At 33.1% G+C, this 26,423-nt stretch overlaps 1 protein-coding gene across 1 annotated transcript; it reads right to left on the bottom strand.

The window, feature by feature from the left end:
• On the bottom strand, positions 1-26,116 carry LOC117341738 (uncharacterized protein DDB_G0271670-like). The gene is made up of 11 exons (XM_033903600.1): positions 26,105-26,116; positions 8,246-8,302; positions 7,266-7,322; positions 6,259-6,315; positions 5,252-5,308; positions 4,245-4,301; positions 3,238-3,294; positions 2,232-2,288; positions 1,226-1,282; positions 220-276; positions 1-6 (listed from the first exon to the last, which is right to left on the bottom strand). Exons 1-11 carry the CDS (start codon positions 26,114-26,116, stop codon positions 1-3), a joined length of 531 nt encoding a protein of 176 aa, XP_033759491.1.
• Between the last annotated feature and the right edge of the window lie 307 nt (positions 26,117-26,423).

Below are 26,423 nucleotides of genomic sequence, written 5' to 3'. Positions count from 1 at the left end.
TCACACCTGAAATAGTATTCATCTCTTACGAAATTATACCGGTCAGACTGTGAGTGATAATATAATATCAGCGCAGTTTGGTTATTAACATTGAATACATTTTGCAAAAAGAAAAAAAAATGAATTAACTCTTGTAATGTTCCTTATCGGAAAAATGTAACATTGATCACAGAGGTGATCTTTGAAAACCTATTAACATTAAATATTATAATGACATACCTGTTCGCTAGAGTTGACAGAACGATCGCTGCTCGTTGCACTAGAAGGTGACTCCGTCTTTAAAGATAATATATAAAGGTTGTGACATAAGTAATGACTTATTCATTAGAGAAGGAATCACAAGAAAATAATTACATGAATATGTAAAAGAAAAACAGCAATTATTTTAATTCATGTGATCAAGATCAATCATTAACATATGCCTAATACGTAATTAAACAGTCGAAATAATAACCTTTGTTTTCATTGCATAAGGTTTATAAATGATTAGCATTAAACTCCAGTTTTTCCTAAGTTTTGCAAAAGTACTTACGTGCATGAAAGAAATTCCATATACAGCAACCATACATTGTGTCAATTACAAGTGATATTTTTATCAAAACAGCTCATTACCTTTACACATTATTTGTAACTAAATTCAAAATTGATTTAAATCACGATATCTGTCTAATGCAATTCGTTTCGATCGCCCATCGTACGCATATTCGGATACACGATACAACCACACATCTATTTTATCGTGCGCACATCGTACATCGTATAATATTGAGCGATCTTATAACTGCACATGTAAAGGGAAGTTACTTTTTGATAGTCGATCAATATCTTGAGTTGGTTAACCTTTTCACCACGGATATTTATTTTGATTAGGTACCTATTAGGCGCATTGAATTAAGTTAATAGATTCAAATATTTGATAGAGCAGTATGGCCATCGGGTAAAATAAATTTCGTACAAATATTAAGTAAGGTTGAAGTAATCCCAATGTTCATATACAAGCCAGAAAATCACACCTTAAATATTATTCATCTCATACGATATTATACCGGTCAGACTGTGAGTGATACTATAATATCAGCGCAGTTTGTTATTAACATTGAATACATTTTACAAAAAGAAAAAAAAATGAATTAACTCTTGTAATGTTCCTTATCGGAAAAATGTAACATTGATTACAGAAGTGATATTTGAAAACCTATAAACATTAAATATTATAATGACATACCTGTTCGCTAGAGTTGACAGAACGATCGCTGCTCGTTGAACTAGAAGGTGACTCCGTCTTTAAAGATAATATATAAAGGTTGTGACATAAGTAATGACTTATTCTTTAGAGAAGGAATAACAAGAAAATAATTACATGAATATATAAAAGAAAAACAGCAATTATTTTAATTCATGTGATCAAGATGAATCATTAACATGTGCCTAATACGTAACTAAACTGACGAAATAATAACCTTGATTTTCATTGCATAAGGTTTATAAATGATTAGTATTAAGCTCAAGTATTTCCTAAGTTTTGCAAAAGTACTTACGTGCGTGAAAGAAATACCATATACAGCAATCATTCATTGTGTCAATTCTAAATGATATTTTTATCAAAACAGTTCAGTACCTTTACACATTATTTGTAATTAAATTCAAAATTGATTTAAATCACGATATCTATCTAATGAATTCGTTTCGATCGCCCATCGTTCGCACATTCGGATACACGATACAATCACACATCTATTTTATCGTGCGCACATCGTACATCGTATAATATTGAGCGATCTTATAACTTCACATGTAAAGGGAAGTTACTTTTTGATAGTTGGTCAATATCTTGAGTTGGTTAACCTTTTCACCACGGATATTTATTTTGATTAGGTACCGATTAAGCGCATTGAAATAATATAATAGTTTCAAATATTGGACACTGCAGTATGGGCATCGGGTAACATAAATTGAGTTCAAATATTAAGTAAGGTTGAAGTTATCCCAATGTTCATATACAAGCCAGAAAATCACACCTGAAATAGTATTCATCTCTTACGAAATTATACCGGTCAGACTGTGAGTGATAATATAATATCAGCGCAGTTTGGTTATTAACATTGAATACATTTTGCAAAAAGAAAAAAAAATGAATTAACTCTTGTAATGTTCCTTATCGGAAAAATGTAACATTGATCACAGAGGTGATCTTTGAAAACCTATTAACATTAAATATTATAATGACATACCTGTTCGCTAGAGTTGACAGAACGATCGCTGCTCGTTGAACTAGAAGGTGACTCCGTCTTTAAAGATAATATATAAAGGTTGTGACATAAGTAATGACTTATTCTTTAGAGAAGGAATAACAAGAAAATAATTACATGAATATATAAAAGAAAAACAGCAATTATTTTAATTCATGTGATCAAGATGAATCATTAACATGTGCCTAATACGTAACTAAACTGACGAAATAATAACCTTGATTTTCATTGCATAAGGTTTATAAATGATTAGTATTAAGCTCAAGTATTTCCTAAGTTTTGCAAAAGTACTTACGTGCGTGAAAGAAATACCATATACAGCAATCATTCATTGTGTCAATTCTAAATGATATTTTTATCAAAACAGTTCAGTACCTTTACACATTATTTGTAATTAAATTCAAAATTGATTTAAATCACGATATCTATCTAATGAATTCGTTTCGATCGCCCATCGTTCGCACATTCGGATACACGATACAATCACACATCTATTTTATCGTGCGCACATCGTACATCGTATAATATTGAGCGATCTTATAACTTCACATGTAAAGGGAAGTTACTTTTTGATAGTTGGTCAATATCTTGAGTTGGTTAACCTTTTCACCACGGATATTTATTTTGATTAGGTACCGATTAAGCGCATTGAAATAATATAATAGTTTCAAATATTGGACACTGCAGTATGGGCATCGGGTAACATAAATTGAGTTCAAATATTAAGTAAGGTTGAAGTTATCCCAATGTTCATATACAAGCCAGAAAATCACACCTGAAATAGTATTCATCTCTTACGAAATTATACCGGTCAGACTGTGAGTGATAATATAATATCAGCGCAGTTTGGTTATTAACATTGAATACATTTTGCAAAAAGAAAAAAAAATGAATTAACTCTTGTAATGTTCCTTATCGGAAAAATGTAACATTGATCACAGAGGTGATCTTTGAAAACCTATTAACATTAAATATTATAATGACATACCTGTTCGCTAGAGTTGACAGAACGATCGCTGCTCGTTGCACTAGAAGGTGACTCCGTCTTTAAAGATAATATATAAAGGTTGTGACATAAGTAATGACTTATTCATTAGAGAAGGAATCACAAGAAAATAATTACATGAATATGTAAAAGAAAAACAGCAATTATTTTAATTCATGTGATCAAGATCAATCATTAACATATGCCTAATACGTAATTAAACAGTCGAAAGAATAACCTTTGTTTTCATTGCATAAGGTTTATAAATGATTAGCATTAAACTCCAGTTTTTCCTAAGTTTTGCAAAAGTACTTACGTGCATGAAAGAAATTCCATATACAGCAACCATACATTGTGTCAATTACAAGTGATATTTTTATCAAAACAGCTCATTACCTTTACACATTATTTGTAACTAAATTCAAAATTGATTTAAATCACGATATCTGTCTAATGCAATTCGTTTCGATCGCCCATCGTACGCATATTCGGATACACGATACAACCACACATCTATTTTATCGTGCGCACATCGTACATCGTATAATATTGAGCGATCTTATAACTGCACATGTAAAGGGAAGTTACTTTTTGATAGTCGATCAATATCTTGAGTTGGTTAACCTTTTCACCACGGATATTTATTTTGATTAGGTACCTATTAGGCGCATTGAATTAAGTTAATAGATTCAAATATTTGATAGAGCAGTATGGCCATCGGGTAAAATAAATTTCGTACAAATATTAAGTAAGGTTGAAGTAATCCCAATGTTCATATACAAGCCAGAAAATCACACCTTAAATATTATTCATCTCATACGATATTATACCGGTCAGACTGTGAGTGATACTATAATATCAGCGCAGTTTGTTATTAACATTGAATACATTTTACAAAAAGAAAAAAAAAATGAATTAACTCTTGTAATGTTCCTTATCGGAAAAATGTAACATTGATTACAGAAGTGATATTTGAAAACCTATAAACATTAAATATTATAATGACATACCTGTTCGCTAGAGTTGACAGAACGATCGCTGCTCGTTGAACTAGAAGGTGACTCCGTCTTTAAAGATAATATATAAAGGTTGTGACATAAGTAATGACTTATTCTTTAGAGAAGGAATAACAAGAAAATAATTACATGAATATATAAAAGAAAAACAGCAATTATTTTAATTCATGTGATCAAGATGAATCATTAACATGTGCCTAATACGTAACTAAACTGACGAAATAATAACCTTGATTTTCATTGCATAAGGTTTATAAATGATTAGTATTAAGCTCAAGTATTTCCTAAGTTTTGCAAAAGTACTTACGTGCGTGAAAGAAATACCATATACAGCAATCATTCATTGTGTCAATTCTAAATGATATTTTTATCAAAACAGTTCAGTACCTTTACACATTATTTGTAATTAAATTCAAAATTGATTTAAATCACGATATCTATCTAATGAATTCGTTTCGATCGCCCATCGTTCGCACATTCGGATACACGATACAATCACACATCTATTTTATCGTGCGCACATCGTACATCGTATAATATTGAGCGATCTTATAACTTCACATGTAAAGGGAAGTTACTTTTTGATAGTTGGTCAATATCTTGAGTTGGTTAACCTTTTCACCACGGATATTTATTTTGATTAGGTACCGATTAAGCGCATTGAAATAATATAATAGTTTCAAATATTGGACACTGCAGTATGGGCATCGGGTAACATAAATTGAGTTCAAATATTAAGTAAGGTTGAAGTTATCCCAATGTTCATATACAAGCCAGAAAATCACACCTGAAATAGTATTCATCTCTTACGAAATTATACCGGTCAGACTGTGAGTGATAATATAATATCAGCGCAGTTTGGTTATTAACATTGAATACATTTTGCAAAAAGAAAAAAAAAATGAATTAACTCTTGTAATGTTCCTTATCGGAAAAATGTAACATTGATCACAGAGGTGATCTTTGAAAACCTATTAACATTAAATATTATAATGACATACCTGTTCGCTAGAGTTGACAGAACGATCGCTGCTCGTTGAACTAGAAGGTGACTCCGTCTTTAAAGATAATATATAAAGGTTGTGACATAAGTAATGACTTATTCTTTAGAGAAGGAATAACAAGAAAATAATTACATGAATATATAAAAGAAAAACAGCAATTATTTTAATTCATGTGATCAAGATGAATCATTAACATGTGCCTAATACGTAACTAAACTGACGAAATAATAACCTTGATTTTCATTGCATAAGGTTTATAAATGATTAGTATTAAGCTCAAGTATTTCCTAAGTTTTGCAAAAGTACTTACGTGCGTGAAAGAAATACCATATACAGCAATCATTCATTGTGTCAATTCTAAATGATATTTTTATCAAAACAGTTCAGTACCTTTACACATTATTTGTAATTAAATTCAAAATTGATTTAAATCACGATATCTATCTAATGAATTCGTTTCGATCGCCCATCGTTCGCACATTCGGATACACGATACAATCACACATCTATTTTATCGTGCGCACATCGTACATCGTATAATATTGAGCGATCTTATAACTTCACATGTAAAGGGAAGTTACTTTTTGATAGTTGGTCAATATCTTGAGTTGGTTAACCTTTTCACCACGGATATTTATTTTGATTAGGTACCGATTAAGCGCATTGAAATAATATAATAGTTTCAAATATTGGACACTGCAGTATGGGCATCGGGTAACATAAATTGAGTTCAAATATTAAGTAAGGTTGAAGTTATCCCAATGTTCATATACAAGCCAGAAAATCACACCTGAAATAGTATTCATCTCTTACGAAATTATACCGGTCAGACTGTGAGTGATAATATAATATCAGCGCAGTTTGGTTATTAACATTGAATACATTTTGCAAAAAGAAAAAAAAAATGAATTAACTCTTGTAATGTTCCTTATCGGAAAAATGTAACATTGATCACAGAGGTGATCTTTGAAAACCTATTAACATTAAATATTATAATGACATACCTGTTCGCTAGAGTTGACAGAACGATCGCTGCTCGTTGCACTAGAAGGTGACTCCGTCTTTAAAGATAATATATAAAGGTTGTGACATAAGTAATGACTTATTCATTAGAGAAGGAATCACAAGAAAATAATTACATGAATATGTAAAAGAAAAACAGCAATTATTTTAATTCATGTGATCAAGATCAATCATTAACATATGCCTAATACGTAATTAAACAGTCGAAAGAATAACCTTTGTTTTCATTGCATAAGGTTTATAAATGATTAGCATTAAACTCCAGTTTTTCCTAAGTTTTGCAAAAGTACTTACGTGCATGAAAGAAATTCCATATACAGCAACCATACATTGTGTCAATTACAAGTGATATTTTTATCAAAACAGCTCATTACCTTTACACATTATTTGTAACTAAATTCAAAATTGATTTAAATCACGATATCTGTCTAATGCAATTCGTTTCGATCGCCCATCGTACTCATATTCGGATACACGATACAACCACACATCTATTTTATCGTGCGCACATCGTACATCGTATAATATTGAGCGATCTTATAACTGCACATGTAAAGGGAAGTTACTTTTTGATAGTCGATCAATATCTTGAGTTGGTTAACCTTTTCACCACGGATATTTATTTTGATTAGGTACCTATTAGGCGCATTGAATTAAGTTAATAGATTCAAATATTTGATAGAGCAGTATGGCCATCGGGTAAAATAAATTTCGTACAAATATTAAGTAAGGTTGAAGTAATCCCAATGTTCATATACAAGCCAGAAAATCACACCTTAAATATTATTCATCTCATACGATATTATACCGGTCAGACTGTGAGTGATACTATAATATCAGCGCAGTTTGTTATTAACATTGAATACATTTTACAAAAAGAAAAAAAAAAAAAATTAACTCTTGTAATGTTCCTTATCGGAAAAATGTAACATTGATTACAGAAGTGATATTTGAAAACCTATAAACATTAAATATTATAATGACATACCTGTTCGCTAGAGTTGACAGAACGATCGCTGCTCGTTGAACTAGAAGGTGACTCCGTCTTTAAAGATAATATATAAAGGTTGTGACATAAGTAATGACTTATTCATGAGAAAAAGAATCACTGAACAAGTAATTAAATGAATATATATAAGAAAAACAGCGATTATTTTAATACTGGTGATAAAGATCAATCATTTACATACAAATATATACCTAAGTCGTACCTAAACTGACGAAACGATAACCTTTATTTCCATTGCATAAGATATATTACTGATGAGCATGAAGCTCCAGTATTTCGTAAGATTTACAAACGTACTTACGTGAATGTAAGAAATACCATATACATCAACCATTTATTGTGTTATATCTAAATAATCTTTTTATTGAAACCGTTCGGGACGTACAAACATTATCTGTGATCAAATTCAAAGTTGATATAAACAACGATGTCTATCCCATACACTTCGTTTCGATCGCCCATCGTTCGCACATTCGCATATGCGATAAAATCACACATCTATTTATCATGCAAACATCGCACATATCAAAGGGAAGTAGCTTCTTAATAGTTGTTCAATATCTTGAGTTGGTAAACATTTTCACAACGGATATGTATTTTGATTAGGTACTTATTAAGCACATTGGATTATGTAAATGAATTAAAATATTTGACATTTCATTATTGGTGTATGGTAAGATAAATTGAGTAAAAAAGTTTAGTTCAGTTGAAGCTATCCCCATGTTCATATACAGGCCAGAAAATCACACTTTAAATATTATTGATCTCATACGAAATTATACCGGTAAGATTGTGAGTGACATTATAATATCATCGTTGTTTGTTATTTACATTGAATACGTTTTACAAAAAGAACATTTTGAATTAACACTCCTAACGTGCCTTATCGATCAAATGTAACATTGATTACAGCAGTGATATTTGAAAACCTATCAACATTAAATATTATAATGACATACCTGTTCGCTAGAGTTGACAGAACGATCGCTGCTCGTTGAACTAGAAAGTGAGTCCGTCTTTAAAGATAATATATAAAGGTTGTGACATAAGTATCTCTTATTCATTAGAGAAGGAATAACAAGAAAATAATTACATGAATATGTAAAAAAAAAAACAGCAATTATTTTAATTCATGTGATCAAGATCAATCATTAACATATCCTTAATACTTAATTAAACTAACGAAATAATAACCTTTGTTTTAATTGCATAAGGTTTATAAATAATTAGTATTAAACTCCAGTATTTCCTAAGTTTTGCAAAAGTACTTGCGTGCATAACATTGAGCGATCTTATAGCTGCACATGTAAAGGGAAGTTACTTTTTGATAGTTGGTCAATATCTTGAGTTGGTTAACATTTTCACCACGGATATTTATTTTGATTAGGTACCTATTAAGCGCATTGAACTAAGTCAATAGATTTAAATATTGGATACTGCAGTATGGGCATTGGGTAATATAAATTTAGTACAAATATTAAGTAAGGTTGAAGCTATCCCCATGTTCATATACAAACAAGAAAATCACATCTTATATATTTTTCATCTCATACGAAATTATACCGGTAAGACTGTGAGTGACGCTGTACTATCAACGCAGTTTGTTATTAACGTTGAATATATTTTACAAAAAGAAGATTTTAAATTAACACTTCTAGTGTGGCTTATCGGGAAAATATAACTGATCACAGCAGTGATCTTTGAAAACCTTTTTAACATTAAACATTTATATTGATATACCACTTCGCCTGAGTTGACAAAATGATCGCTGCTCGACGAACTAGAAGGTGATTCCGTCTTTAAAGATAATATATAAAGGTTGTGACATAAGTAATGACTGATTCATATCAGAAGAAAAAAAAAATATATTTTTAGCAAATTTCGTATTCTGAGAAAAAATCAAAATAAAGAAATAATAACCTTTATTTTCATTGCTTAAGGTTAATAAATGATGAGCAATTAGCTCGTGTATTTTGTGGTTTTTGTAAATGTAATTGGAGTGAAAGAAGTACCATATACAACAACTACTCTTTGTGAAATCCCTAAATAATCTTTCTTTCACAACCGGCCGGGACGTTTTAACATCATTTAGAATCATCTTGCGCACATTGCACATCGTGTAACGTTGTAATTCCACTCGTGCACATATAAGGGGCAGGAATTCCCTGATAATATGTATCGACTTGTTCACTATTTCCGATAGTAAGCTATTTTACCTGGGATAAGCACATTTTCTTCAGTGAATAATTTCAAATACTTGGCACTGTGTTATATGTATAAGGTATCATATTGACTGGAAATGTCAGTCGATGCTGAATTTATTCCCATATTCATATACAGGCCATACAATCACGCTTCAAATACCAAACAGTATCATACCATACCTCGTTGTCAGAAATGAAAACACGGTCGCTACTCGTGGAGCTAGAAGGTGAGTCCGTCTTTAAAGAAAATGTATGAAAGTCAGTAAAAATCGGTAATTGAGAAAAAGGTGAAAAAATATATTGATAAAACTATTGATATCATTACATATTAATTAACATCAATTCTGATGATAAAGAACACAGAGCAAAAGATTGTTTTAACATATAATAACCTTAATGTTTACTGTTTAAACGTTGTTACAGAATTCTTGACGATGCAAATCGTTACATGTAACGAGGATCAGAATGTGTTAAATGATTTGACTTACAATTGTTCTGAAAACTGTTCTGATATCTGAATGCGCATTCAGCTTGAAATAATAAATAAATAAAAAAAATTCAATAAATTCAAAAAAACATTAAAACTAATTGAAACTCACTAAATTGAATCTATCGGTATATGATATGAGTGTATAATATAATTCTTAAATTTAAATCACATGACATCTAAAACTATTGCAGTACAGTTTAATAGGATATGATCAACCTCGATAAAAGTCCACACATATTTATGATACGGTATGATCTATTTGGATATAGTCCACACATATTTATGAAACATTATGATCCACTGAGATGGAGAAAGATAAGTAAATTCTTCAAGATTTTAAAATAAATTCCATGAAATTAATTGAATAACTGATTCCATAAGTTTATTTCTAATAAAGTTAATACGTACCACGCTCCTCCACTCCGTCCGAGACTGGAAAGATGCAAAGGTTTATCACATTTATATGAGTATTTTTAATATATATGATTTAAATAAATTATTCAAATTAACGCCCCAAATATATATATGATGTGTTAAGAAAGTCTGCTTATCGAAATCGGAGACATAAAACAAAATACGGAATTATTTTGCGTTTGTGCAGTAAAGTAATAGCTGAGGTATGCTGTTAATCTTCATTTTAGTTATAGTGCTATTATCAAAAGGGTTATATTTGATGTGTATGCAAAATTCATCAACGAAATTCAATCCGAATTTTTTTTTCGGTTTATAAAATTTAAGATAACTTACCGCTATCTCCCGTTGATAATTGATTCTAGTATCAACTGTTTCTCCATGCCTGTGACCCGTTTGATCATTGATATATACCTTAAGATAATTAAAGAGTGTCAGATAAAGTGAACTTATTTTAGGATATCCATATGTGTTCATTGCAGAAAGTAAGATTAATAACGGATTAAAACAATGATGTATTTGCACCAAAGGATCACCAATCCCGCTTGGTTGGTAAAATCATATCATTCGTAGTAAATATTGTTATGTTACAGGTACATAAGTAAGTACAGTAGACAATCGTCAATTTACTCTTTAGAATTTGTTTCCTTAACAAAATCACCAGAAAAAATAACTTTACATGCACTTGAGTGTTCGTTGAAGATGCATTTGAAACCTTTAAACACAGACAAAATATAAACCAACCACTCTGAATTCCACTGAAGGTCCATTTTAGGTAATTACTTACAACGGATCCATCCGTATGTATGGACGATGCAGGGGAATCCTTTAAAAATACAAAAAAAAGTTAATAAATAAAATAAAATAAAAAATATAAACAACAATATATCAATGTATTCCTAGCTTCGATATTTAGATATATTCTTAAACTTATTAATTCAAAACAATATCTTTTCCCATAGTAATGGTAGATAAAATGTAGTTGGTTATCGTACTCGCTCTTGTTATCTATCAAATTGATAAGTTAATCAATGTGTTTTCAACGCATGGCGATTGACGTGTTTTTCCTTTAATCATTTTTCATTTTACAATTCAAGTTACTGAGAGTAATCTATATAATGCATGTGGTCAAGAGAACATGAAACTAGATACACATATGTACTTCGTCAATATATACGACTGTTATTATAGATTACATGTTCCTAGGAAAATTTCACATCGGAACCCTAGAATCCACATATGTCGATTATAAGATACCAAGAAAAAGCAATCCATGTGATAATATATCTTCATGACAACTGCACGTTTTATAACCTATTTCAAATATTGTACCTGTCAACCACTGTTAAGACGTACGTATAACGAAACTAAAGACATTTTTACTGAGTGATGAATACAGGCCCTTACCTCACTGCTGGAATTTCCACATTCGACTGGCGACTAAAGTGGAAATACGACAGAAAAACATCGGTCAGCATACAGGTACAATCACTCGTCAGCTTTCGCAAAATGCTTTCGCTTTAAAGTTTCAAGATATTTTTAGTTTATAGAAGTACTTTTAAATGATTTATTGAAAGTAAGAAAAAATGAATACATAACATTTTTTTTTCAATGTCCAACCTTGAATGTTACTTCGTTTTCGAATAGTCGATTTTTCGAAATCATTACAAAATAGATACAGAATGTAACTTCATGTTCATTATTATAAACAACATGGCGCACGCTCAACATAACAAAACATATCCCGATTTGCTTTATTTTGACATCCTGATTGATTTTTTTATTAAGTTTTCTTGACACTAAATAAATCTTGGTTAATGCCGGTTATGACAATTAAAAACAGCAATTTTGTCGTCATACTTTTTTTGTTAATGATAAATGAGCTAAATAAAGATTGCTAATTACTTACAACGGATCCATCAGTACTTATTGACGATGCAGGGGAATTCTTTAAGAATGAAAATAAATGAATAAAAAAAACAAAAATATAAGAATATATTTCTAGCCTCGATAGTAAAACATATTCTTAAACACCTACATTCCAAACAATATCTTTTCCCTAAATTATTGTATATAGTCGATTATCGCGGGTGTAATTTAGTAAATAGTTAATGTCACTTATTGCAAAAATGAACAGCAATTCAATCTTCATATTTTTTAAATTGGGGATAAATGAAACACAAAGCATTGCTAATTTCTTACAGCGGACCCATCAGTATTCATTGACGATGCAGGGGAATTCTTTAAGAATTAAAATAAGCTACAATAAATAAACGTTAGTATAGCTTCAATAGAAAGATATATTCATAAACTCTTGTTTTACATGCTTTTCATTTAATCAGCTTTCTATGTCACAATTCTAGTTTATGCGAGCTACCAACATTATTATATGTACTAGGGCATATTCAACTAGGTATATATATATATCCTATGTCTATATCTTTGACTGCTATTATAGGCTACATGTTCCACATAAGAATTAACATAAACACCCTAGATTCCCCATAATTATGTCTATGATAAGTTACCTACGAGAAGCAATCCACATGGTGATATATCCTAATGACCTCTGTACTATCACCAATTACTGATCTGGTACCTACCAACCACGGTTAACATCTACTTATATAGAGAATACTGACAAATCGGCTGGATACATGGACTTACCTCACTGCTGGAATTTGCACAATCGACTGGCGGCTAAAGTGGAGATAAAAACAGAAAATCATCGGTCAGTAAACAGTTGCAATCAATCAGTAAACAGTTACTATCAATATTGACGTGAGACATCGCAAAATCCTTTCACTTTAAATTTTCAGAAACTATTCAAAGATAAAAATGTTGATTTGATATTTTTTTGGAAAATGACACAAATTGCAGAAAAAAAAAATTAAATTTATCTTCAATTTCCAATAATCCAATTATAAATGTTTGAAATTTCGTTTTTAAGATTCAAAAAGCTTTAAACATTTTCAATTTTTATAACTGTAATCTTGTTACACAATTACTAAATGTCAAATGATTGTACATATCAAGAAAGATTGTCGTGGGATTTATATTAAAGGACTTACAATGGTTCCATCAGAACTTACTGACGATGTAGGTGAACCCTTTGAGAATAAAGAAATAAACAAAAATATATCAATTGGTATTATGTCTGTCTAGCTTTGATACAAAGATATATTCATAGGCATCTCTATTCAGAACAAAATCTTTTCCCCAAATGATGCAAACATAGAAGATTTTTACAAAATAATTATCTACTTCGTTCATCACAAAGAGTGTTTCATCTAGTCCTTGATGCAAAACCTTTCCAAGATAAACATTTGTAAAATGTCATGTGTTTATATCGAGAATTATTAGGGTCAGGGTATCCTAAAGTAAAGCATCATACTTATCATTACTTAAATGTGATTACCTTCATTCCAGCTGATACTACATCAGGCTGTTGGAAAGTTCTTGTAATCAACTTAGTGAAATCTCAGCATGTAAACGTATGGTTTTAATCAACGCTTTCATTATTGTTATTCGTTTGTGGATATATTTTTCTCTTTACTTCTAATCAAAATCTTTTAACATTTAAGAGTAATAGTTTGGAACCCTAAGTTCATGTTTATTTTGTAATGATTAATAGAAAACATTTCATGCCAAAATGTTTGGTTTGTTACTAACGAACCAACATTTACATTACTGTATGTGGTAATATGCAAGATGCTGACTTGACGTACGAAGTTTCTTTCCTCTAATTGCTTAACATATGTTATGAATGTTTATTCGTACGTTTTAACGAAATTTTATTCTAGGATACTTGCTTTGAAAATGGCAATGTGAAGCATAAGAATAAATGTGGATACGTATCAGGAATTCAGAGAAAGCATCAGTTATTTATTCTTAATGATGCATCACCATTGGCATGAGCATGTACTTTTTTTCAAATAACAATCTATTTCTTTGACATTGGTTTAGTTTTGCATTAATCAGATTTCGTTGTAAAGATTTGTTTGGACGAACATTTTCTGTTTGACGGTCATTAAATAATATAATGTTGGAAAATGGAGCGCCGGCTAGCAAGAATGTGTTTGAAAACGACCGTTGCTGTTTAAGCTATATTTGAAACAGATTGGTTAATCAAATTCAATTACCTGAGATTTGGATAAATCAGTGAATGGTCTCTGCAATTAACAACAATATTGGTAGATACTGATAAGATATCTTGGACTTTCTCATGTTCAGATAAAAAAAGTGTCATATATTAAACAAAAACAGAGAAAATACCACGAAATGCGCATATGAGTAAATTAATTATTTCGGAAATAAGATACGCATAATTGTAAAGAGAGGTAATCATTGAATGCTTATGCCGAGAGCGATTTATATCTTCACTGACACCTCGTTTTAAATACTAAATTTCCTGTACAGAATAACTTTAATCTCCTCATGTCCGCCATTAAACATGTGAGATTTTAGGTAGATAGACTTTGTAGACAGACATCCGATATGTAATGAAATGCACTGAACAAACAGAGTTAACAATTCGCTAACAAATTCGAATATGAAAAGGATTTTTTTTGGTTTTTAACAATTTAAAGAGCAATTATTGCTACTGTGTATTGTAAGGTAGGCAGCATGTAGGTAGCTTTAGCATATCAATAGACTCGAGAACAAGGGCTTTATGTCGGGTTAACCACAAGCTCCAAGTTGATTGTGCACTGAGCCTTCACACAGGTACATATGAGTGATCAAATCGTGTAGTTATGCATATAGGGAACCACACACAGCATTAAATTGCAAAGGTGCTGCTTTTAGGACGCGGGGTTGAATGGCAAATTGAATATCCTACCGTATTAGAGCGTCCATCGGAAAATTCTGTTCAATTCAGCAGCAATCGTACATTTCCTCTATATATCGTTAGAGATTATATCTTACTAATTTATGCAATTTACTAATCAAATCAGCTCTCATTTTTTCAATAATACATATGTATATATAAGGCTATTGATATGTATTTCTTAAAAACTGTAGTCATTTCAGATATTTTAAGAAATAACAAAACTGATTGACATTTTATATCAAATACAAATTATGTATTATTTATCAAGATATCAAGTGGTTGTACTGATAGGGATAATATATTTTTTAAACGACTCCAATTTCAGCTGATGCTGGTGTACAGTACATTGTTTGTCTTCCTGATTTCAGAAATGTCTAGAGAAACAACATATATCTACCATAGTAGCTTCTCCTGAGAACAAACAGTATCTATTTTTGTCCTTGCTTTATGTTTGGTTATTTATTAGACCTTCGCTTTTTAATAATTTATGACTTAATTATTACTTCCTTTCGATATGTCATTTATATAAAATCTATACAAAAAACTTACTTCATATCCTCTTCTAGGTTCCATCCTGAAGAAAGGATCCTGATGTTCTGAAAAAAAAATATTAAGTTCTTTATGACATAAGGTTGTCATCGATCTATTAGCTCAACTGCCATACGTAATCATTATTATTATACTTTTGGGTTGAATAAGTCCGTCCTGCCGGCCGGCATCATATTGTTTTCCTTTTCTTTTTGTGACAACTTGTAGCATTCTGGGGTGAAGGGCTTCAAATGTTGTTTAAATAAGTCCTTGACCAACATTCAAATATATGACAAATATAGTTGAAATGGGCTAAAATCTTCAAACAACTTCTCAATAATCAAGAGGCCAAGGGTCCTGATATACGGCCTGTTGCATGCTAGGGCGAAGGGCTACCAAGTAATTTAAAATGAATGACCATGATCTACGTTCAAGGTCAAATGGGTCAAACAGGATAAATTGTTCCAATAATTTCTTACTAATAACCAAGAGGCCCAGGGACTTGATATTGGGCCTGTGACATCCTTGGGTGAAGAGCATTTAAGTTGGTTCAAACGAAAAACCTTGATCTACATTCAAGGTCACAGGGAACAAATAGGTTTAAAGCTTAAAAAATATTTCTCGATAATCAAGATACCTGATATTCGGCCAATAATATGCTGGATTTAAATGCTAGAAAATGAATTCGGAATTCGGTAGTGTGAAAGATGCGGCGGTACCTCTGCTTTGTTGGATTCATCTATTATAAACAATTACAAAGAGATATATTGTCTAACTTCGTAGCAATCTGCCTATTTATCAGGACACAAGTAAATTGCAAACGATCGCATATGCCTAGACATAGAACACGGAACAGTTACACAAATTTAGACGATTAACAACTAAAACTATCGTTATGTTTGTGAAAACGATTACCTCGGTCGATAATTAATTCACTAAGGGCCTATAATGATTAATTATGAAACATCTTATGCGCTTTATATATGTTAACAAATAAATAAATAAATAAATAAATAAACAGTATAACTAACAGATTCAACAAAGAACATCACGAGTTGAATGTGATGGCAGTGTGTGTTATGTAGTCCACGTTTTTGTTTATACTTTTTTTCTATGTTATGTTAGAATTGGCACACAATGAAATTTTAGAAAGATAATATGATTCCAAACACTGCGATTGGTTTGTCATACATGTTATAAAAAGACTACAGGTGTATTGTTTTAGCCTAGACAATAATGACAACACAACATAAATTAAATTAATGGTCCAGTAACCGAATGATTTAGCAAAACATACAGAAGGATGATGGACTCCATTAGCTCATCAGCATCAAAACTATCAGGGGAATAGAACAATAATGGAAAAATATTAAAATGATAATTAACCCTTCATCCAGTGAGGAAATGCAATATAAAAATGAATCGGCACGAACTGAAGGCTTAGATCCAACTACGGTTACAATGCTTAGTAACTAATATAACGGTAAAAACCAGATAGTTGAGAGGTACAAGAGAGAGTGTGTCCGCTCAGATGAAGAGGAATTTGAGAGACTGAGAGGGAGTTTCCTGAAATTCCGCTTTAGGAATTAGTCAGGGAGAAATGGAGTAAATAGCAAGATATGAATCAAGAAACCACCACTGTACGATCAGTAATTGCATCATTTTGCATTTACACAAATTTACATTTTTTTAAATGCACATGTTCAACTTTTTAACATAAGAGCTATCATATTAAATTTCCAGAGGCATTACAGTTAGTTTTGTAATATCGTTATATTACTTAAGTGTGTATGTATACTACACGTTACCGTTGTACAATTATTAGTTTTGACTCTATAAAGAGTAGTTTATAATAGAAAACTTCGCAATTAAGGCCCGTCTGAATTATGAATTGCACACCATGGATTTGTATACTAAACTATTGATATAATAACACCCTATTAACATCGCGATACTTCCTCATTCCATATCTATCAAGCACATATGTAATTATGCAACGTTATATTGTTTATTATTGATATATCTGAACTTAGACGCAACTTGTTGAGTAAAAATACTGAAAAAAAATCGTTTATTTGTATATAGCCCGGTCGATATGTTAAACGAAGCATTACAAACTTCGTTCTAACGAGAATATATTGTACGTGTTAAGCTGTTCGTATCAAAGGAGACGTGCATAGGAGTTCGGCGTCTAACTTATCTAACAAATCAGTCATATTATTCATGATCTATGACCAAGTTTTATTTGTGAACTATGTTTGTGAAGTAATGTTTTCATGTAATATACATTGTAATAATATTCCTATACAAAAATCTTCCTCGAATATATTTTCTATACAGCCCAGTTACTAATCGTTTTACTGATCCTTGATTCACTCCTTTATGAAGCGGGAACTGAAGGGTTCAGCTTAGTGGTCATAACAAAGTATAAACTACTAAGAACTTAGTGTTAATTTTTTGAAATGCTGAAGATATCCCGATATATCTTACGACTAGGGCTTGCTGGCTGTAGGAATGACAGATAATTTGACATATCAAACTGTTCATATTGATGGTTTATTTAGCTGTATTTATACAGTATTGCCTCTTTTGAGGACACTATGACCCGATACTTTTGTCAAGAATGACATACTAACACCGGGGCCTGTCAACATCAGTCATTGTATTGCCTCCGTCCACCACTACAAACACAGTGACGCCATATCGTATTCACGTTAGACTTACCGCCAGAATGTATACTGCTCGTATAAACGTTCTTAACTGTAAACTTAAACAAAACAATTTGATTGAAAAATACAATTTCGTCTGCCGAGTGAGCATTTCACTCCCTATATAAGAAACTTAATGACATAGCTATAAATATGTGACCACTACACCAGGTCGTTATGGGAACGATTTCTGAAAGAATACTCTTCCTGCATGTTTTGAATTAGTGCAATTACAGACAAAATCGTATTTTCTATTGCCAAAGGTTAAAAAAAGTTAACAAAAACATTTAAACAAATGTTTTCATGCCGTATTATCATTTTAAGCACGTATAACTTGCCCACAGTTTCCATACACTTTTGACAAGTAATCCAAATGTTAAACATCGACAAGTTGCAGCAGTAAATACGTAAAAGTGCGTTTACTACCTTATGTTGTACATGTGTTACCAAGACGGCATATAAACACTGTTCGGGTGTGTTCATATCTCGATAAAATTACCTGGAAATTGCACACTCTCCTTAGCAATACCGCAATATATTACATTCTCTCATAACCAGTACTCATACACTATCGCGGACGAATATGTATTCAGAAACTAGAAAATGTAACGAAATTGAAATGGTGAAACTTACCCGATTCTTCATGAACTGCAGACCCGGAAGATATTTGAATGCAGGGCAGTATGAGGCATTCTTAGTACGGTGCCGTTATATTTAGACAAGACTTATGTAAATGCGCACGTACCCAAGTTCTTGTTACAAACACACAGTGATCGTATAGTGTCTTCAGTTAATACAGTACATTAATGTCTATCATACTTTGTCCCGTGGTTTCTGTTGTTCCGAGACAGAGTCATGTGTACCAAGGGCTATTCCAGGCGAGCTCTCCCTGCTTTTTTACTTTCTGCGTTCGCCCCTTCTCTGCCCCTGCCCTCTTACTCTTACTTGAAAATCACTTACTGCCCCGTGTGCTTGGTGTCGATCATCTAATTACACGCCCAGGATTTTTTGTTTGTGTATCAATGTCCTTTTATAAACATGTGTAAGATAAGGGACCACTATCAAGGTGACGTCGTTTAAATTGGTCTTACTAATATATATTTTCTGCTACCTCAAACAAACCCATTACATAAACATTTCTGTGCATTCAAAATCTCACCAGCAGTCTCTTTCGATTCCCGATTTCACCAATCATTGGAAGAACGTAAATAACAGAAAGGAAAAATGAAATAACTAGCCCAGAGTCGATGAATATAGTGGAAAATAAAAACAAAACGCAGATTTGCCCTTGTGAAATCAAAAGAATTTTAATACAATCGATGGCTTGTAATGAGAACATTATTAATGTTAATTAGGATAATCTTGTCTGGAAATCGTTTGTAAGTCTTGTATTATCGTTAGGAATTTCATGTTTCAGCATGTCGTGATTAGCATGTTGCCTCTTTCTTATGTGCAAGCCATGTCAGCTGGTATCTCCCACAGTTTAGGTAGAGGTCTAGTTGTAAACTTAATGACATTGATAATGTTAAAATTCATTAATACCGTGCTGAACGGGTTTGGTTTAAAGATAATTTGAATGTCCTAGCAAGGGGTCCATGTGATTAACTAAATAAGCGTTTTTATTTTTGGTAATTCGAAACATTTCATATGTTTTTCGTATTCGAGTCTGTTTGATTTGGCTATACTTATCAGTCATCACATACTAGTGGAAAAAGCAATGATCCCATCAAGACGTTAATTGTCCCTTTAGGGATTCTTTTCCACTCTCTAATAAGGACATGCGTGAGTTTAGAGACTTGATATGGACGTTGACGTGATTCCTTAACCGCCGCTGTAGATAGTCCCACACATGCTCCCTTGGGAACATATCTGGACTGTATGGTCAATAACTTCGTTTTGAACCGGAAAGTCACAAAAATCCTAGAAACATGGGTATTCGCGTTGTCCTGTTGCAACATTAGGTTACGTTGATTGATAAGAGGAAGAACGTGTGGCCTCAAGATCTGATCCCGATACCTCACTGATGTATAATGACCATGGATAACCTAGAGGGGTGTTTTCACGCCTTGAGATATCCCGGCTTATACCAAAGCAGACCCTACACCGAATCTGTCAATTTCCGTTACGCAAGTGTCAATATTTCGTTCACCATGACGTCGACAGACACGCTGTCACCCATATGATGAGTAAAGCGTTAAGTGAGACTCACCAGTGAACAACATGCATCCCGGATGGGCCACACGAAACCGATCAGGTGTATGTGAAAGCAGCGACTGTATTCGACGTTGTCATCGTCTCTACGTAAGAGGCGAGCCAACAAAAGGATGTCATGGCCTGCATTAGACTCCTGTAACCGATTCTGAACCGTTCAAAGACGAGTTTGAAGACCATGATTGCCGACAACTTGACGTGTCGTCTTCGTCGTTGTCTTAAATCGGTAACAGACGTGTGAGACACATATTGACGTCACGAGGTAACACACGGGCGTCCGCTTCCGGAACGGTTACCCAATCTTCATGTGACTCTGAGACGCCTAACCAAACGGATATTGCTGTTTCATGTTTAACATACATGCTAGGTTACATCATGTTGCAAAAGTTCCTGCATTATCAGAGCAACGGTCCTGCACCTCCACGACTTTCAATCGCGGCATTTAGCTGTAAAATCGCTTCGAACAAATGTTGTGTTACTGATCTGCACTGTTCAGATGTTCAATTTTAAATGATTTAGCAGCACATATTTTTTTTTATTTTTTTTGCAATTATCTATTATTATTAATCTAGCAGTTTACTGTGGGAGCCATCTCGGTAGCCTGGCTCATTTGTGAAGTATTATAAGAACGGGAATCGCAGCATTTATAGCACAGCGTTGTGGAGCGATATCATTACCGTTGGCATAATGTCACGCGATGCTAGGTGTTATTGATTTCCGCTTGATAACAGACTTTAGTTCGATAATTTGAAATACTGTATACTATTACTCATCACTTATCACATTTACAGTTTTGCTTGATATGATTTTATCAAGTATGCTCAGAGACAAAAATGTGCAGTCAAGGAGACTTAGCCAAAAGGAGAAAGGAAAAGCGTCTACCCTATCAGTTAAGTGATCATCAAGAGGCGGACCAATCACAAAAGACAGTTAACAACCATGTCGGGCCTGACCAGATACTGGTGTAAATGACCAAGTTTGAGCAATTGATCGCTGGAAAATTGGGGGAGAGGGTTGGACCAGAGCTTCAACATATAGTTTGGCTGCAATCAATGCATGTAGTGCCCCTCTTATCAATGTTTTCGACTTGAACACGTATAGGATTGCAACTGAGTATTTCCGACTGTTTCCTAGTAAAATTGTTTGTACATGTATGTTTATGTTAGAATTCGCACAGACCGAAAGTTTAGAAAGATAATAAGATTCCAAACACTGCGAATGGTATGTCAGACATGTTATAAAAAGACTAAAGGTGAAGATTGTTTTAACCGAAAAAATATATGTAAAAAAAAAAACAGTAATTAAATTAATAGTTTAGTGACCGAATGATTCAACAAAACATATAGAAGGATGATGGACTTAATTAGATCATCAACACCAAAACTATCAGGGGTATAGAGCAATAATGGAATATTAAAAAATGGTACGGTACAAATGTTTAGTAACCAATATAACGGTAAAAACCAGATAGTTGAGAGGTTTAAGAGAGAGTGTCCGCTCAGATGAAGAGGAGTTTAGGAGACTGAAAGGAAGTCTCCTGAGGTTCTACTTGAGGGACATGTCAGGGAGCCTGAGATGGATAGTTGTTTAGTGAAACTCTTTTTAGGGAGAGAAGGAGCAAGTAGCAAAATATGAAACAGGAAACCGCCACTTTATAATCAACAATTTGCAAATGTTTTGCATGTACATGAATTTAAATTTAATTTTGAATGCACCTGTTAAAGTTCTTTTTAACATAAGGGCTTTCAAATTAATTCTCCAGAGGCATTACAATTAGTTTTGTAATATCGCTATATTACTTTAGTGTGTATGTAGAATACACGTTGCCATTGTAAAAGTATTGGTTTTGACTCTATAAAGATATCGCTCTTGGGTAGTTTCCAATAGAAAAATTCGTTATTAAGGTCCGGCTGAATAATGAATTGCACACCGTGCATTCTTATACTAAACTATTGATGTAATAACACCCTGTTAACATCGCGGTACTTCCTCATTCCATATTTATCAAACGTACATGTAATTATGAAAAGTTATATCTTTTTTATTGATATATACTCGGTTTCCGGACAGTCACTGATATGAACATGGACGCTACTTGTTGGGTAACAATACTGTGAAAAAATAAGTATCGCTTATTTGTTAATAGCCCGATCGATATGTTTAACTAAGTATTGAAACCTTCGTTCTAACAAGGATATATGGTACGTGTTAAGCGGGTTCGTATCAATAGACTTTCATAGGAGTTTTGGCGTCTAAATGATCCATGATTAACGAACAATTCCATGATATTATTCAAGACGAAGTTTTATGTGTGTATTATGTTTGTAAAGTAATGTTTTCATGTAATATACGTGTTCCTATAAATACTTCGAATATATATTCTATACAGCCCAGTAACTAATCATTTTATTGATCATTTGATTCAGTCCGTTATGAATAGGGAACTGAAGGGATCAGTTTCGACAGAGAATAAACTACTAATAAATAAGTGTTGATATTCCGATACATGTTTCAACTGCTGTAGGAAGACAGATAATTTGACCTATCAAACTGTTCATACTGATGGTGTATTTAGCTGCATTTATCTAATATTGCCTCTTTTGAGGGCACTATAACATGATTTTGTTGTCAAGAATGGCATACTGCTCGGATATTTTACCACCGGGGACTGTCAACGTCAGCCATTGTATTGCCTCCGTACAGCACCACAGGAACAGTGGCGCCACATCATATTCACGTTAGACTTACCACCAGATTTTATACTGCTCATATTGACGTTCTTGTCTCTAATGTTTAACAAAAAATATGATTGAAGACAATTTATTCTACGGAGTGAGCACTTCACTCCCTATATAGGACACATAATCGCCTAGTCATGAATATATGACCACTGCACAAAGTCGTTATGGGAACGATTTCTTAAAGATATTCTGCCTTCATGTTTTCAATTAGTGCAATAACAGACAAAATCGTATTTGTACTACATGTGTAGTTAAAAGAAGTAAAAACAAGCAAAAAAAAAAAAACAAAAAACAAAAACGTGTTTTCATGCCGTATTATCCTTTTAAACAAGTAGAAATGATAAATCGTTGCCCACGACGTTTACTACCTTATGTCGTGCATGTGTTACCAGGACGGCATATGAACATTGCCCGGGTGTGTTTATATCTCGATAACATTACCAGGATATTGCAAACTCTCCTTAACATTACTGCAATATATTACATTCTCCCGTAAGCAGTAATCATACCCTATTATAAGAACATGTATTCAGAAACTGTAGAAAATGTACCAGAATTGAAATGGTGAAACTTACCCAATTCTTTAGGAATGGCAGACCCGGAAGATATTTGAATGCAGGGTAGTATTACACAACAGAGTACTATATTTACGTGCCGTTATATTTAGACAAGACCTATTATTTTACAACAATATATGAACGCTCGCATAACGGTTGATTAGATGAATTGTTTATTCACAGTAGTAATACATGCCCATGTAGCGCAGGGCTTTTCCAGTCGTGCTCTCTTACACATGTAAGAGAACGGACTGTTATAGAGGTGACGTCGTTTAAATTGGTGTTAATAATAGACAATGCCATAATAGACAATTTCCTGCTATCTCCAAAACACTATATTCAAACATCTCTGTTCATTCAAAATCTCACCAGCAGTCTCTTACGATTCCTGATTTCACCAATCATTGTCAGAACGTAAATTCTAAAAAAGCATAACAAACAACTAGCCCAAAGTCGACCGATATAGTACAAAATAAGAAACAAAACGCAGATTTGCTCTTGAGAAATCCAAGGGATTTAAAGACCACCGCTGGCTTGTAATGGGACCATTATAAATTTTATTCAGGATAGCCCTGTCTGGAAATCGTTTGTATGCCCTTTGTTAGAAATTATATGTTTCAGTATGTCTTATGTGCAAGCCGTGTCAGGACATGATGAAAACGCTGACGTATTCCCTATCATATATTTAATTGATTATAATACACTGTATAGGTGCAATAAAATCCTGTTATGTCTCATTTTGTGTTGCTGATATTTCAGTTAAGTTGCAAGTAGTAGGTATTCTTGGATACCTTTCAGTTTCGCACTCTCTCTTCCACAGTTTAGGTAGAAGTCTTAGGGAGAAGTCTAGTTGTAAACTTTATTATATTGATAATGGAAACGTTCCTTGATCCCGTGCTAAATAGACTTTGGTTAAAGGGTATTTGAAAACCACAGCAAGTTGGTCAATGTGATTATCTAGATTATTTCGAACGTTTTAAGTTATTCGAAAGAATTAATCATTTTGTTTCCGTATTTGAGTCTGTTTCACTTGTCTTTAATTATCAGTCATCATATACTGTACTAGCGGAAAAAAATGACCCCATCCAGATGTTAATTGTAACTTTAGGGATACTATTCCACTCCTTAATAAGGAGCTACGTGAGTTGGGAGAAGGTATATGGACGTTGACGCGATTACTAAATTCCCGGTGTATATAGTCCTACAAATGCTCAATTGGGGTCATATCCGGACTGTATGGTCGAGAACTGGAACGTCGTTTTGAGCCGGAAAGTCACGACAAACCCTAGGAAAATGGGTCTTCGCGTTAACCTGCTGGAACGTTAGGTTACTTTGATGAATAAGAGGAAGAACGTGGGCCTCAAGAGCTGATCCCTCTATCTCATTTATGCATGATTACCATGGATAACATAGAGAGGTGTTTTCACGCCTTGAGATATCCCTGTCCATACCATAGCAGACCCTTTTCCGAATCCATCATTTATCGTTACGTAAATGTCAATATGTCGCGCACCATGAAGTCGATAGACACGCTGTCGTCCATATTATTAGTGAAGCGTACAGTGACACTCGTCAGTAAAACCGATTAGGTGCATGTGTAAGCAGCAACTGCATTCGACGTTATCATCGTCTCTATGTAAGTAGCGAGCCAACAAAGGGATGTCATGGCCTTACATGAAACTTCTGCAACCGATGCTTTACCGTTCGTGGATACACTGGTTGACCATGAGAGCTGACAACCTGACGTGTCGTCCACGTCGTTATCTTAAATCGGTTACATAGGTGTGAGATACATATACCTCTATCTTGATGTCGCGAGGTAATACACGGGCGTACGCTCCTCGGACGGTTACCGTATCTTCATGTGACCTAAACAAACGGATATTGTTGTTTCATGTACAACATACTGCTAGGCTACATCACGTTGCAAAAGTTCCTGCATTATCAACGGTTGCAATGGTCCTACGAAAAAAATGTTGTGTTACTGATCTGCACTGTTCAGATGTTCAATTTGAAATTATTTAGCAGCACATATGTTGCAAGAGTACCCCGGATTTACGTTTTCTTGAACAATCTGCTGAAAGTTTTTTTTTTATTATCTATAATTATAAATCTAGCAGTCAATCGGTAAATTTACTTTCGGAGCCATCTCGGTAGCCTGGTTCATTTGTGAAGTATTGTAAGAAAGGGAATCGCAACATTGATATCACAGCGTTGTTGAGTGATATCCTTACTGTTGTGATAATTTCACGAGTTTTCAGGTGTTATTGATTTCCGCTTGATACCATACTTTAATTCAGATAATTTGAAATGTTGTTTACTGTTACTCATCACTTACTACATTTACAGTTTTGCTTGATATGATTTTATCAAGTATGCTCAGAGACAAAAATGTGCAGTCAAGGAGACTTAGCCAAAGGGAGAAAGGAAAAGCGTCTACCCTATCAGTTAAGTGA

This window comes from Pecten maximus, chromosome 14, assembly GCF_902652985.1.
Source record: "Pecten maximus chromosome 14, xPecMax1.1, whole genome shotgun sequence".
Lineage (NCBI taxonomy): Eukaryota > Metazoa > Mollusca > Bivalvia > Pectinida > Pectinidae > Pecten > Pecten maximus.
This window is presented reverse-complemented; position numbering and strand designations above follow the sequence as displayed.

What these genes read in the sequence shown, in the direction of transcription:
- LOC117341738 (XM_033903600.1), bottom strand. An exon ending in CTGTCAACTCTAGCGAACAG is followed by an intron (nt 2,289 to 3,237) that starts GTATGTCATTAT and finishes TTATCTTTAAAG; the next exon opens with ACGGAGTCACCTTCTAGTTC. An exon ending in CTGTCAACTCTAGCGAACAG is followed by an intron (nt 1,283 to 2,231) that starts GTATGTCATTAT and finishes TTATCTTTAAAG; the next exon opens with ACGGAGTCACCTTCTAGTTC.